Below are 14,893 nucleotides of genomic sequence, written 5' to 3' on the forward strand. Positions count from 1 at the left end.
TGAAGTAAAACGAAACACGGTTAGACATGAAAGCGAGCAAACCGACGCCGAGCAGCAAGCGCTTTCAGGAAATGTACTTTTGTGTCAAAGCCTCCTGCAGTTTGACAGGATGAACAATTAATAGAGACGCATTAAGCAAACAGCTATCACATGGCATCGCCGAGCGCACGCTCAAGCTCTTGGGTCCCCTGCACATTGCTGGTTATTGCAGTTACTCGCCTAGCAATTTTCCACATCCCCGTGTATGTATGTATGTTTATACAGACACACAACATGTGTTAAGTCTGCCTGCAATCACAGAATGGTTGAGGCTGAAGAGGTTGGAAAGTCGCCCTGCCCAACCCCTGCTCACATCAAACGATATCCTGGCACCACGCTGTTTTTGGGTTCATGAGGCCAAACATGGGTACCCTATCCACGTGCAAAGATGCCATGTCACAAATAGCGATAACCAACTAGCATATTCACTAGTTGCCAAGTGTTACTCCGATATAGCAAAGGTAGAATTTAGTTCTCTTTCTGAGAATTTAGTTCTCAGAAAGAGAAACTGCACCAGGACAAAACCAGCTATTTCTGCCAAGCTCGGGATATGTGCTCCAAATGCCTGTGCACGTTCCCTCTCGCTCTGTGTGTAGCTTTTATCCCAGGCCTTTCTGAAGACAGGTCACTGGAAACATTCATGAAAGGCCCAAAGGGGCTCTTTTATTTACATTTTTATATTCTTTTTTTACAGGTATTTGACTCTTACTTTAAATACCTTTTGTTTTCAGATTCACTGAAGATAAACACCACTTGAGGTGTTCACTCAATCAATCCTCTTTACTGCTTCACCTGTGTTTTGATGACTTTGCCCAGCATCAGGCAATAAAATTTGGCCAAAGGAAATCAGAAGGATGAACATAATTTCAAAGGGAACCAGGGACACATGGTGAGTGCTATAACTAGGGCACTTCTAGCAGGCAAGTGTCATAATATTTACATTTCCCTATTTCAAATAGGGAAAACACCATAAATACTACTGGGAAGAGATGATCCACGCTTCTTTATAAGGGCAGCAAAATTAACTGAATACTTGAAACGTCAAAATTACCTCATCAGAGACAAAAATTAATTCTTCTGTTAGCACAATTCAGTGAAAAACACACCCAAGGCACAAAACAGTCCAACGCTATTGCAGAATTAGTTACGTAGGGCCAAATTTTCAGCTCACCTCAATTAAGACTCTGATTTGAGCCCATGTGCTTTTAGACATCAGCCCCAAAAACGAACCCCCCTGCTTACACAACTTTGTTTGCACGTTGGATTCTCTCGTGAAGCAAACATACATGCCACGTGCAGGCAAACAGCCCTACACGGGCCAGCTGTAGCCACAGCAGCACACAACGCTAGCCATGGGAGGGCAAACTGCAGCTGAAAATCTGGCCCCATGCTACCAAGAGCAGAGATGTCTCCTTCCTTCACCACGGTAAGATTATGGCAGTTTCTTATCTGTAAAGCTCCAGCAGTCATTTGAAGACTTTATTAGCCCACACGTTAGCTGATTAGTAGCAATATCTGTTACACAGGAATGAAAGGTTTCTGAAAAACGGATGCATGCGTTCATTTGGATCCGATTTTAGTGAAACTTGTTAAAATTCAGCAAGCCACAGCAAAGATACAATGGCAAATCAGACATGCCAAGAGCAGTTAGTTCTTACTTTTAAGGTGCTTAAACAAATGTGTAGTGAAATCCATTGCTTAAGGGGGAGTGAGGTGGCTGTGGTACAGAAGGTGAGGGTGCTTTAGGTGGAAAGGTCAACTGCTGAGCTAGAAGGGATCACATACACCAATTAGGCTGCACAATCAAACATCCGTATCAAAACAGAGCCACCTCAATTTTCTACCACGTGGATAGGAAACCCGATTAGCAACAGCAATGAGGTGTTACGTTATTTTAGTTACACGGAACACAATTTAAACAACATTTCTACTTGCTATCTTTTTCTATTAGTTGCCTTAAGTTATGCAAATAAACATTCCTGTTTTGATGAGAATATGGACGATTGTCTTAAGGTGAAGTTTCACTGGAACATATTAAGACACATGATACTGACATATCTTAATCAAATTCTGCTTTTAACATCATTACATGACAAAAAACAGATATAAAAGGTGCTATATAGAAAATCACACACACACAAATATAGATGCATACAAACATTTTTCTTACTACAGAGCATGAAAAATACATTTGAAATATCAGAATAAAAAAAATACAACATTGTAAGTATACTTGTTTATAAAGTAGAGCAATGGTTAGAAGACAATCTTGAAACTACAGAGACTGAAACTCAATCTTAAGTTCTGCCTTTTCATTTCGGAAGGCCAGAGGTAGACCTGTTTCCAAAAAAACAGAGGGATACTGGGAACTGACTTCTTGAGTCATGTACTTTAAGAAAGACTTTAATCTTTCAGACTCTTGGCATGATTTCTGTTTACAAGGCAGATTTTCAACATGCTGCACTACAGGAGTTAGATAAATGCACAATTTCTATTAAAAGTTATTTATATTATCACAGCTTCCTAACACAAGTTATCTGCTTTACAATAATAAAATAGGAAAAGTTAAGCTTTAGTTCTTTCAAAGCAAATCTTTTTTACTAGATCTGGACATTTAGGGTTGGATTTTCAGATATGGTCCGCTTCGTCAACAAGAAGCAGCTTTGGCAATACATATTTTAAATTCAAACCACAAAAATAAGAACGTGAAGGAATCTGTAAAATTAAAATAAATCAGAATGTGCAATCAGATGCTCAACATGTTGCATAATTTTCTTTTTTAACCACTTTTTTTTTTTTTTTTTTTTTAAGAATTATCCACATTTTCATTCTTGTTTGTTTTTAAATGAGAAAGTAATATTTGCAATCATTGTGTAAGAAATGAGTCTTTGAGGTAGAAATGTGGGAGAGAAAACTGGGCACAGATGGAAACATGAGGACTTCCTTAACAATCAATTCCTTTACTATTACCTAACTTTTTTTGGTTTTGTTTGTTAAGTGTCTGAAAGAAAAATAAGCCGGGTGCTATGCTTCACAAAGGTATTAAGCTAATATTAAAACAAACCTCTCACAACTGACTGCAAATGTATTTTTCAAGCAGCAGTTAAACATTTCAGGGAAGACCCATTTTAATTCTCTTTTTAGGGAGAAGTGAAGAATTAAGTAGATTTTAAGTAGATACCCCAGAATGTGTGTTAATCTCACTTTGAAATAATTATCATAAAACCTTTAAAATGTAAAAGCAAAAAATTGCTTTTACATAGCTATTGTGCTACGTAGCTATTACAAGCTACCTCACAACTACCACGTTAACTATAAAATACAAACAGATCAAACACATTTCAGTGCCGTGCAATTACTGCACCTTCACACACACCAAGAAGTATGTTACCTGTCCACATGAAGACTGTTTACTATGGCAGCCTCTCTGCTCTTGCTGTACGGACATGGGAATAATTTCAAGAAAGGACTGTGCTCACCCTTGCTGGTCTTAGTTTTGGTGCCATCTTTTCCCAGAAGCAGCCAAAACTCAGGTGGCAAAATGCTGCGTTGGTTCCTACCTCCCAAACACAAAGTCCTGCTCCGTGACCAAAGTGTGCAAAAGTCAGTGTTACAGTACTGAGGACCTGCTTACTCAAACTGGGACCAGACAGCCTGAGGAGAAGCTGTTTCTAGGCAGAGATGCCTGAAGTTCCAAGAGGTTTTCCCTGAAATGCTCCCAACACCTTCCAATTGTGTTTATTTATAATATCTAGCCTCAGTGAATCCTTATTATTCCTTCCAGTCTGTTAATTTCTCACAGAACCCCTCCAAAATCTCAAGTTTGATAACCTGAAAATGCATCCTTTCCTCTGAAAAAATCACGTTCCCCTTAGATTTCGCTGCCACCACATCTGAGTATGCAGCCACACTCAATCCACAGTCTGTTACTCCAGATGTGTGGTACGCATCTGAGTATTGGAATAATCTGTCTTTAAGGGAAAGGCCTTGAAAGCTTCTGTGGCAAGTACCATATGTTTAAACTGACAACTTCAGATGAGAAACATGCATATTTTTTCTCCATCATAGTTAAAGCTTCCATTATTTCCATTCTCTGCTGGAACAGTGAACTGTGGAAGTTATAAATGGCTGGTCAAGTACTTGCTAGAATAGCTGCTGCATGGATTAATATGCCATACAAATCTGTTAACTTTTTTACTTACTTCAACTATAAAGCAATCAAGAGTGAAATGGTCATCTTTAATAACATATTACAGAGGGTCTACTGATTTCCAGGCATCAAGCAGAATTCATGCATGGTTGTCTTGCTCTGATCTCTAATCTTGGTCACCAGACAGAAACATACCGATACCCATTTTACAATGTCTTTTTCAGCCTGTTGTTACATAGCTCAAGCTGCAAATGATTATACTATAGTTTCAATCATCAGGCTACTGAATCTTTCTGTTAAAAATAAATAATTTCCCTTCATTTTATACATCATCAACCATTTTACTTTTAAAAGTGATTACAGATACAGCTCACTTCAGATATAGTTTGCATTCAAAGAAAATGTTCTTTGTGCTATTAGTAACAGCGAGTTTCCAAGTTCTGAACTTTCTGCTCACACTATTTTCTCCCATTCACCCTGTTCACTGAATACCAGACACTGCTCAATGTAAACCTTTAGCTTCTCTGAATTTGTTACCTATACACACTTCTCACTATTTTGAATGTGAATGGCTAAAATTCTCTCTTTTGCCAGAAGTTCAGCAACAACCACACACAACTTTAGAAGCAAGTAAGAAATAGCTGTTATTTTGTAAATAACTAAGTATTACCTGCTACCTCCTTGCTCCTCTGAGAGGCTTCAGAAGCCAAAGCGTATGATATGGTAATGATGCGTTCCTGCTCTTGCAGCTGTGAATCTAAATCAACTGAGTTGTGCTTGTCCTGGGCAATAGCAGGCTGTAGATTGTGCATACTAGCAGGAAAGTGCAAAACAACATTAACATTTACAAAGATAAAGAAAAATCCACTCTGCAGATGAGAACAAGCTTCCATACATACAGCAAGTTTCGGATCTCACACATCAGACTCCGTATTTCATTGAAGTTCTTTGAAGTAGCGTTAGATATTGTATGTAAATGACCACGGCAAAGACAAATGTTGCAGCCATTACAAATGCAGTCACAATATCTGCATCTCTCAAGTACATCTGAAAGTCCTTTGTAAATGGGTTGTTTACGTGAAAGCGCTATAAAAATGCTCTTTATTTGAAGTTGTTAATAAAATTTCTTGTTAGAGCTCAGAGGAAGAGATGTAACCTGGTGGTCCTCAGATGCAGACAATTCTACAATCTTACAAAGAAACTATGTTTGCAGACATCTGAGGTAACCAAATTATTGATACTGAACACTTCAGCTGACTCTACATTAGCTCTAAGTATCCAAAAGAGTTCTTTTAGAACTCCACCTCTCTGCAGACAACAGAAGCTTGCTCTCACATTGATTTATATTCTGCTCTGTGCCTTTCCTTCCTCCTCACCCTCATCTACTAGCCGTTTGGTAAAGACTCACTCCTATTTTAGGATGCTCTGAACAAGAAAATGGACATACACAAAACCTGTCATTATTCTCTCTCCTGTATCCTGTTCTATAAAGGATCTCTAAGTGTACTAAGTATATTACACTGTATGCATTTTCCACCACACTTAGATTAAAAAAAAGCCACCACACTCAGATAATTAAATTGAAGAGGAAATAGACTGTTACATAAAGTCAGATTCCAGTCTTTAACACCAAACTACATATATGATCTGAAAAATAACTGACCTCGATTTAGTAAGAATACTCTTTATCTTCTCTGCTTTACGCTGCCTTGCTGCCAGTTCTTCTGTAGAAAGAGGTTCTTCTGGCTCCAATTCAACATAGCGTTCTGGAATTGCAACCTTCTCAGGTTTTGAAAGCTGTGGAAAGAAAGCAAGCATCAAGTTTTAGTAACAAGGACTTAAACTTTGAGATATATTCTCCTCAATGTGAGGACACAGTAGAAACAATACAGCAGAGGTCTTCACAGCCAGTACACGTAGCCCATGCTAAACACTCCCTTTGGACATAAGCTGATGCCCTTTTAACAGTGTCTTTTTCCTTCCCTTAGAAGATAGATCAAAGAAATATTAAAGGGGATTACAAAAGAAATTAGAATCAATAGGTAACCTTTTCTTCAGCTCAGTTTAGAGCCCAAAGTAGGGCACTACCTCAAGTTGCTGCACTAGAAAGAAGAAACCGTATACAAGAGTGAATGGACAGACTTTTTAAAAGAACACTGGAAAATATTTGTGTCATGCCAGTGAGGATTTCCTATAACTGAAAGGAGATATCACCTGAAGTTTTAATCCAGGGTACCACTCTTTTCAAACCACACTATCTTTCTCTGTGAGCAGCAGCAAAGAAAAAAAAAAATCCCCAAACCAACAGTTTGTAATCATTGCTGGAAATTAAATTCCTTGACTCTAGATTTTGAAACCTTAGGTGTTCAAAAGTTGTCTAGGGAACTGACCCAGAAATACACTTACATCGGGCATTTAACAACATGTTGAATACACACAATTACAACATGTTGAATACACACAATTATGTAGACTGAAAATTTTAATAACTGAACCGATTGCACAAAAGCTAGCAACAAGTTGTGGTCAGGATCAGTTTCTTGGCAGAAAAATTTTGCTTCTAAACCACCTAATGAAAATTCAGTTTACAAATGGACATTGAAAATGAATGCTCAGAACATGAAATGGACTTAGAAAATGAATGCTTAATAGAACAGACTACTTTCAAAATGCACAAACAGCAAATGCATGGATAAACAAAAGTGATAAAAGGAGAACTATCCCTCCCCATCCCCATTGGATTTCTGTAAAACACTCACAAGGCCATGAGTTTCCAAAATTCAAAGTTTTAAATGGTGCCCGTAAAGACACAACTGAGTACCTTGCCTCATGAGGTACGGAAGTAGTCAGGTGAAGAGGACGGGTAAATGAAATGGAAAAGGAAAGCATGGGTAACCTGAGAAAGAAGCTTTAAATCCAGATCTTCAGGCCCATTTCAGTCACTCTCACGTATGACAAAAATGCCTACACACAAACGTGTCCTATCTTAGGCTGGAGGCGCTAGTTTGGATGTAGTGATTCAAGAAGCCCTGAAGGCCTTCCGGAAAAGATTTTAATAGAGTGCAACAAGGAAAGGCAATGCAGTAAGAGCATTTATTGTATTTCTGAAGTTTACAGGAGCACTACGTTTTCTGTAGAACATATTGAAAGATTAATGAATGACGCATTTGTACAGAGCGATCAACAGATAATGGCTCACGTTCATCCTCTTAAAAATGTCTCCCTAAATGGCACACTGGCAGCTGCTTTAAGCAGAGTAGAGGTGCTTACTAGTCTAAGTATCATCAACAATTTCATCGACTTTCCATCTATCATGGCATTTTACACAATGCATGCTTCTATCTTTCCACTTGTTCTACTCTTTCCTTTCCACCAGATGGCTCAATCGCATTTCAAACAAATACTTAACTCAGTTAGTGGAGTGGAAACAAACCTTGTGTCCAGAACACAAAATCACCTGGAAAGCCACCAAAAAAGCTTTTTCTGTTCTGACCAGGATAAAGCAGTGCTCCCTCTTCTCTAATATGTTTAGCCAGATCAAATGAAGAGTAACATATTCTGTGGAACGAACTTCTACTTCCTAGCAGTTTCTTACTCTTCATGTTGCCGTCTCATTATTTTTACCCCCCTAATTTTTACATACCATTGCCTAACTTAATAACTTTTTCTGTATAAGGCATGATGTGGTTCAGACAGCAAAGCCAACCTTTCAGTTTGTTCTCTCCACTAGAACACCATACAAACACAAACCTTACAGAAACTCTAGGAGCCAGGCCATAAATATGCTTCCTTTTTAAAACCCAAACGACTCCTTTTTGTTGGAACTTGCGGCTCATTTTTGAATCAAAAGACAAGAATTCACTACCTAGAACTTAGAGAAAGGTTAATATGTTGGGAGATGGAAGAGATAGAAAGGAAGCACATAACGAGTGTTACCTCTCTGCTGATATCTAAATCATAGTCTTGAGGCTCCAGGTCTGTCTCTGTTACTGTTACTGCTATTGGCTGAACTTTTAGCCATTCATTTTCATCCTTGTCTTCTCCACGAATGGCCCTCTCAAGTAGCTGCAAATCAAATTCTTGCTCTCGTTTCCACTGGTAATAGATACAAAATAATTAATAGCATTCAACCATACTGACCATTTAGCAATGTACATAACTACGGCTGCAAATGCTATATTGCTGAAAGAATCCACAGAGCAAACTCCTGAACTGACAGGAAAACGAACACGCTACTGCATTTCCTGGAACATTTGGCTGTGAGATTTGATCTCTAGCTGTGCTGCATGGATTTCAGAGTAGTGTTGAATTCTACAGACAATGTTCAGCTGTATTAAATTCTAACAAATATAATAACCACAATCCACATATGCTGATTAACATGGCACTAGCACCAACATCCGTGGAAGCACAGATGTCAGTACAAGTGAATCTGTGGAGTGACAGCCTTGCCCTAGGCATTATAACCAGGCAATGCTGTGTGAACTTGAACAGCCCCACAGAAAGGACATTTATGCTGCAGATTGATAATTGCAATTCGTAAATTGTATGCTAGAAAAAGACTTGGTGATTAAAGTTGGTATTTTACGTACTAGCCTTAACTTGTCTTGAATTCGTAGTAATTTTTTAACTTCTAAGCTCTTATGACTTTGCTCAAAGCCATTGTGTTCAACTAGCTACCTGCAAAGATTAAAAATCTTTCATATTGCCTTTACAAGAGAAAGACTGAGCAATGATAAATTCAGAGCACATTTAAATTAAGCAGCATATTTTAGAGTTCCCAAATTATTGCATAGTAGCCCCTTCGCAGCTACAATACAGCTGCATATAAACTCACACTTAAAAACCCTACCAACACATTTTTGTTCATAAGTATCAAAAAACTAAGTTCTGCTGCAGCACAATTCCATCTCAGCAACTTTACCATACAGAGCTGAAACACTGTATTAAAAGCAGTAAGAAAAGGGGCAAAATCAACAACCAAATTATCTCCTCAAGTATTTGAGGCTATCAACAGGAGAATGTGTCACTATGTTTATTAAGAACACGTCTAACATTCCTATTACAAATCTCTAGCTTGTTTTGGTTGAATTTTGAGCTCTATTTGAAGTCCTTAGCCTCCATGACACTACCTGCATTATGAAATCTGCTTGAAACCTATTCATGCACAAGCTCTCAATCTTCACTCAAAAAATGTCTTCCATATGTATTTAAAAAGTTAAATAGCTAAAAGGCAATTACATCTCAAAAATTAAGATTTTTTTTTCCAGAATTCAAAAGAGAAGAAATGTTTTTCTCATTCTAATACTCCAAACTTCTTATTCTACTCATATTCAAACCAGGCCTGATTGACATCGTATATTTCAAATACACATTATCATTTTCAAATTATTAAATGTAATTAAGAAAAACATCAAACCATTATTACAAAGCAGAGTTTTTATTGGCTTTGATGTTGCAACTTTTACATTAAAAAGGCATTTTATATAACAAATGAATTCATGTACTGTGATCAATACTTAAAATGTCATTCTACATTTGCGAGCTGACCAATTAAAAATTCGAGTTACATATACAATGTATGTTTAAAGCAAATGTTACATACTGAGCAGCATTTCAATTATACATTTAACTGTTTGCCATTTTGGCTGCTAAATAATTGCAATGCTGTAAGTAATTGTGCTATCAAACATGCTTTTTGCGTGTTGAAGCCCCGTAGGTACAAGAGATGACCTCTACAGAACACTGCTAGGGCTGAATTTAATTTCAATTCTTCACAGCAAGGAAAAAGACTAAGATGGCACCCAAATTTATAGACAAAGTATTTGCCACAAATGTTAATAAGGAGTGTCACAAAAATGTTTAAATTCAGCTCGTGTATGTTATGTTAGACTCAGGAAACATTAGAAGCTCTGATTTAGTTCTAATTAAAATATGAAAGTAACAGTTATCCCATAGTTCTACAATTCCCAAATGTTATGCACTATCTTTAATAAATTTGTGATTGCAAAACAGAAGACAAAATAGATGAATGTCTCCAAGTAGTGCACTCATTTACTGGGAAAGTAAATATAAATAATTGGCTGTAAAAGTGTGTTACTGAGCGGTGGGAATGAAAGGCTGAATATTATAGGGTTTTTTAAATGCTAGCAATTGACACACACGTACTAAATGCAATTAAGCCTGGTAAAAATTGAGTAGTCCAGTTAGAAATTGTAAAATAACTACAAAATTTTGCAAATTAAAAACAAGCAAACAAAAGAAAAAAAAAAGAGGCATTAGGTATGATGAGTGACAAATCTAAAAGCAAGAGATCTTGTGCAATGAATTAGGTAAAACAAGGTGATCATTCTAAAGCTCTAGTGGACCAAATGAAAAATAAATTAAAAGACTACAGCATAAGTGCAATTACAGTACAATCTTGGTTTAGCACCAAGTGAGAAACTGGGTAGCTTCACCAATTAGAATTGCTTTGGTTAGTATCCAAACCATATAACTACAAACTTATATTCTGTACAGCATTTAATCTCAGAATGCAACAGAAGTCCCTTTCTTCAGCAGCTTAAATTTGAGCCTTATTAGAATATTCTACATTCTGAGCTTTAAAGAAGAATTTGTGCCAACTGAAAGACATTCGCTCTTAGAAAATTTTCTAATAAGTGTTATTAGGTTTCAAAACTGATTATCCATTTCACTTTAAAAAGAAAACAAACAAAAAAAACCCACAACAACCAAAACCAAACACACACACACACGAAAATCAACCAAACAAATATACAAACTGCATGGCCTGATATTAACATTACTATCTTGCAGCCTAATTTATGAATTTAAAAGAAAAAATAACCTTGGAGAATAAGAACATTCTAAAAGGCCCATTCCATTATGAAGCAGTTTTAAAACCATACAAGCTTCTTACACTTTCTAAATACAATTCCAATAAAAAACAAAACCATGTCTCCGGAATCACTCCAATATACTCTCATCTCCACTCAGCACACTAACCTCTGACCAACTTACCTGCTGAACCTGCTACATATACTGTTAACTACTAGTAAAAAATGATCATCTGTTACTCACGCTCTCTGACCTCATTTTATACTGTATAATACTAATTTAATTAGACTAGAAGCATCACACACGCTCAAGTGAAAGTGCTTGCTAGGAAAAAAAAATCCAAAGATATTTTTAGCTTAGTCCTTTTAAGGCATATCTAACATACTGAGCCTATGTCTGCAGAAATGGGCCTGACGAAAGACCGAGATGAAACAGACTGCCTTTCTCCTTGGCTAAGAGTTCTCTTGCGTTCCCGAACTAACGCCTTCTGATGTCGTTTCATTCTTTCTAGTTGCTCCTCTGCACTCATCTTGCCTCTTTGGTGGTCTCCAGAGTATAAACGTTCCAAGGCACTCTTTGGTCTCTCCTGAAGAAGGCACAAGGCACACAAAACATGTGTGGGAATCAATAGTTCATAAGTAGTATACAAAAAATAACTTTCTCCTGCCTTATTACTAAATTAAGATGATTTTGCTCTATTACTTTGTATTAATTTGCATATTTAAACTCTTAAATTTCTATTAGTAGTGGTGATTTTTGATTCTAAACTTTGCTTTATAAATCTATCACAAATGCAATACACTGTCTGTCTACTTCCTGATTCATTTGAGAAAGTGAGAAAAATTTGATTAGATCACAGGTGTTGGGTTCTCTCCCACGCTATTAGAAACCTATCTCCTGCTAGGCAAAATATACTCTGGGCTTACGAATATTTTGAACGATCCAAGCATTTGCTTTCAGACGTTCAATTAAAACTTACCTTGGACCTATCCCTTCGAAGCGTTGCATATGATGAAATGGTAGATGATTGGTGCAATCTGGAAGTTGATCCAGATAAACCTTCATAAAGAAAAAGAGAATGCTTTAAAACTAAATGACAGACAGAAGGAAGATATCTGTGAAGAAAGTCAAATCTTAACAACATTTGCAGTTAGAGGGGTGAGAAACAAGAGGAAAATAAATAAAAAATGAACCCCTTTTTCCGAAATACCCTCTCTATCCTCATTTGTTAAACTATTACAGAACTGTAGCACAGCGGAACGTAGTGGCAAGTCGTGTGTAGTGTTTGATGGCATTATGTTATTATTCTTTAGCACTTCCATTTAATTAACTTCCACAGGCAATTAAAGTGTTTAAAAAATACTTGACTTTGTAAATACAATACAGAAATTATGACGAAGAATAATTCTGAATACAGGAGACATTCTAACAGCTAACTTCATGTTTTGCTATTTTTTTAAAAGCATTATATATGAAGCTGCTTTGTAAAAGGCTGGTTATCTATAATGGCACCATTAAGAAACATAAAATTTCTAGAATTCCATAGCATTACACAGTTAGCCGAAAAATAATGATCTTAAAAGAAAGACCACTTCCAGAAAATCCTAGGAGAGTAAAGCTCCCATACAGAAAGCACCGTTACAAATCAGCCGTGTAAAATCCTGGCTTACCACGGGTAGGTAATGTCTGGTATCCACTATCAGAGCTTATTAAACCGCTGGCAGGTTGGCTGAGGTCACCGCCTATCGTTGCTAGTTCTGGCTCACTCACATATGAACGCAGCTCTACCTGTGTGGAAAAATACTTACTGGCTCAAATGGAATCACAGACAGCAAGTCTTAATAGTCTTAAAACAAATCCCAGTAGGTTTTGTTTATGGATGACTGAATCTCTCTGCCCTTACTATACAGCATAGATCCATTCTCTGTCTCTTTTTTACAAAACAGTCTCTTGCATTATAGGTTCACACAATCTTAAAGTGCAGGTTTATAAATCTGTGAGTGCTCACCCTATAATCTCCATTTACATACTGTCCTAGTTCTCTGTCTCTCTTTCTTTCATCTGACTGCCGTTTCAGGCCCCGCACCGACGTGTGCCTGATGACAGTGGCTTCTCTTGGGAGAGGTGGAACGGCTGGTGGCTGATCTTCAGGACTGTATAACTGAGGGAGAGGAGGTCTGGGTGGTGCTTCATCTTCCTGGTAACGGGAAAACACAGGAATTTGGCAAACAGTCTGCAAACCGTCTGGCATAAACTGTCTGAAATTTCATTACATTGCATGAGTTATTTATGACTGCTTTAGCATGCTCTTCACTGTCCTCCAGGTCTTGAGGTATTAAAAGCAAACAAGACCCAAGAAAGCTAACAACCAGTTAACCAAAAAGCATTTCCAAAGAAGAGCAAGGAAGGCTCTGCCTTGGTATGCTGGACAGCAGTATACGGCCCCTGTGCATAAACCTCCCAGTTTGAGACATATTCTCCTGTATTTGTTATAGCTCAGCTTCATTACAAACCCCTTAAGCATCTCCTTGTTGTGCCTCCACACTGCATGCACTTAGTAACCATGAAAGCTTTCAGTGTTTCAGCCAGAAGCAAATGGAAAGAGTGGTGAAGGAGTCTCACAACAGCAGTACTTACAACCTTTGGCTTTAGCCTAACTGGTGACTGAAGAGGCGGCTCGATTTTCTTCAGCTGCGGTGCTTGGTGCTGCGTTCTGGCCTGGAAATAAGGCTGTGGATACAGCCTAACCTCCAAAGAAGGTTTGACCGGGCTGGCTGGAGGGCTCTGTGGAATGGAGGGTTTGCTATCCACGGTTGTGAGAGAAGCTGGTAAGGAAGGCACTGTAGACTGAGAAAATGAAGGCACTGTTTTTCTCTCTAGGGGAGAAATATGCACAGATGTTAGACACTGTTATATGTGTGCTTCTTGTAGCTATCAACTTCTTGTATCAACTATGTTCATAGGAATAGAAATTAACATCCTTAGGCTTTAAAAAACAGCCTTAACACTGCATGTTATTTTCAACACAAATGGTTTGTTTGCCTTTTTTTTTTTTTTTTTTTGAATACAAAAATCTATGATTGGTAGATTATAGGATGGGCAACATTTTCTTGATGAGGATCAAACATGCCCTTCAGGCTAAAAATAAAAACCTACACTTTAATATCAGCCAGTGAAATCCCCCTGGCAATGGAGAGAGGAAGGAAAAGCCCACGAGTCCACTCAACAGATTCCTTAAGATGCCTCTAGATCTAGACACAGCTAAGCACAAGAGCCATACCTGAAATAAAATAAAATCTCACCATCTAAGAACAATTTTATCTCTGTGCATACAAGGTAAGCAAAGATACTTTAAGTATGAAGTGAGTTTCCAGGAGGCATTAACAGCCTCTTGCTATCCCAATGTGTCAGGTCTTTTCTTTGAAATATAATAAAGCAATTGAAATGCAGACCACACACGCTTTCCCTTCCTCTTTTCCATAGCTGATGTTGTTGCTCTGCCCACCAAACACCTGCCTGAAGAGGGAGGGGGAAGGTAACTATGGCAAGGGCAGCTGGGCAGCATCCAAGGGAAAAACAGCAGATGAGTGCAGAGAGGAGCTCTGGGACGGGGTGCAATGTGGATAGTGCTATGGTATGAGCTTGTTATGTGAGAGAAGCTCTTCCTGCATCTTGCACAGCTTACCCCACTGTTATTATTGTTGTTGCTGCCTTTTCTATGGCTTGTTACATTTTAGTATGTTAAACCAAATGAAAAACGTTTTAAGACCTCAATTGAAGAAACACCAAGATAATGTGCTCAAGCTACAGAGATTTCTGCTACAGTGCACAATTACCTGCATTTTCTGCAGTAGAACGTATTTCTAG

The 14,893-nt window shown here is 37.8% G+C and overlaps 1 protein-coding gene across 2 annotated transcripts in view; it reads right to left on the reverse strand.

The window, feature by feature from the left end:
* The window catches only part of PLEKHA7 (pleckstrin homology domain containing A7), a gene marked incomplete at its 5' end in the record, with an annotated part of 133,843 nt that overhangs the window by 111 nt on the left and 118,839 nt on the right, over positions 1 to 14,893 (reverse strand). The window contains 9 exons of one of the 2 annotated variants that reach the window (XM_084286891.1): positions 1,698 to 1,806; positions 4,860 to 5,002; positions 5,853 to 5,986; positions 8,126 to 8,284; positions 11,412 to 11,612; positions 12,006 to 12,085; positions 12,697 to 12,814; positions 13,035 to 13,223; positions 13,664 to 13,902. In XM_084286891.1, coding sequence (XP_084143017.1) covers positions 1,709 to 1,806; positions 4,860 to 5,002; positions 5,853 to 5,986; positions 8,126 to 8,284; positions 11,412 to 11,612; positions 12,006 to 12,085; positions 12,697 to 12,814; positions 13,035 to 13,223; positions 13,664 to 13,902 — 1,361 coding nt within the window. In that variant the 3' untranslated portion in view covers positions 1,698 to 1,708. The remainder of the gene's footprint in view (positions 1 to 1,697; positions 1,807 to 4,859; positions 5,003 to 5,852; positions 5,987 to 8,125; positions 8,285 to 11,411; positions 11,613 to 12,005; positions 12,086 to 12,696; positions 12,815 to 13,034; positions 13,224 to 13,663; positions 13,903 to 14,893) is intronic. The other variant, XM_084286892.1, reaches the window with a different exon arrangement.

Source organism: Netta rufina (assembly GCF_964035555.1).
Source record: "Netta rufina genome assembly, chromosome: 5".
Classification (NCBI taxonomy): domain Eukaryota; kingdom Metazoa; phylum Chordata; class Aves; order Anseriformes; family Anatidae; genus Netta; species Netta rufina.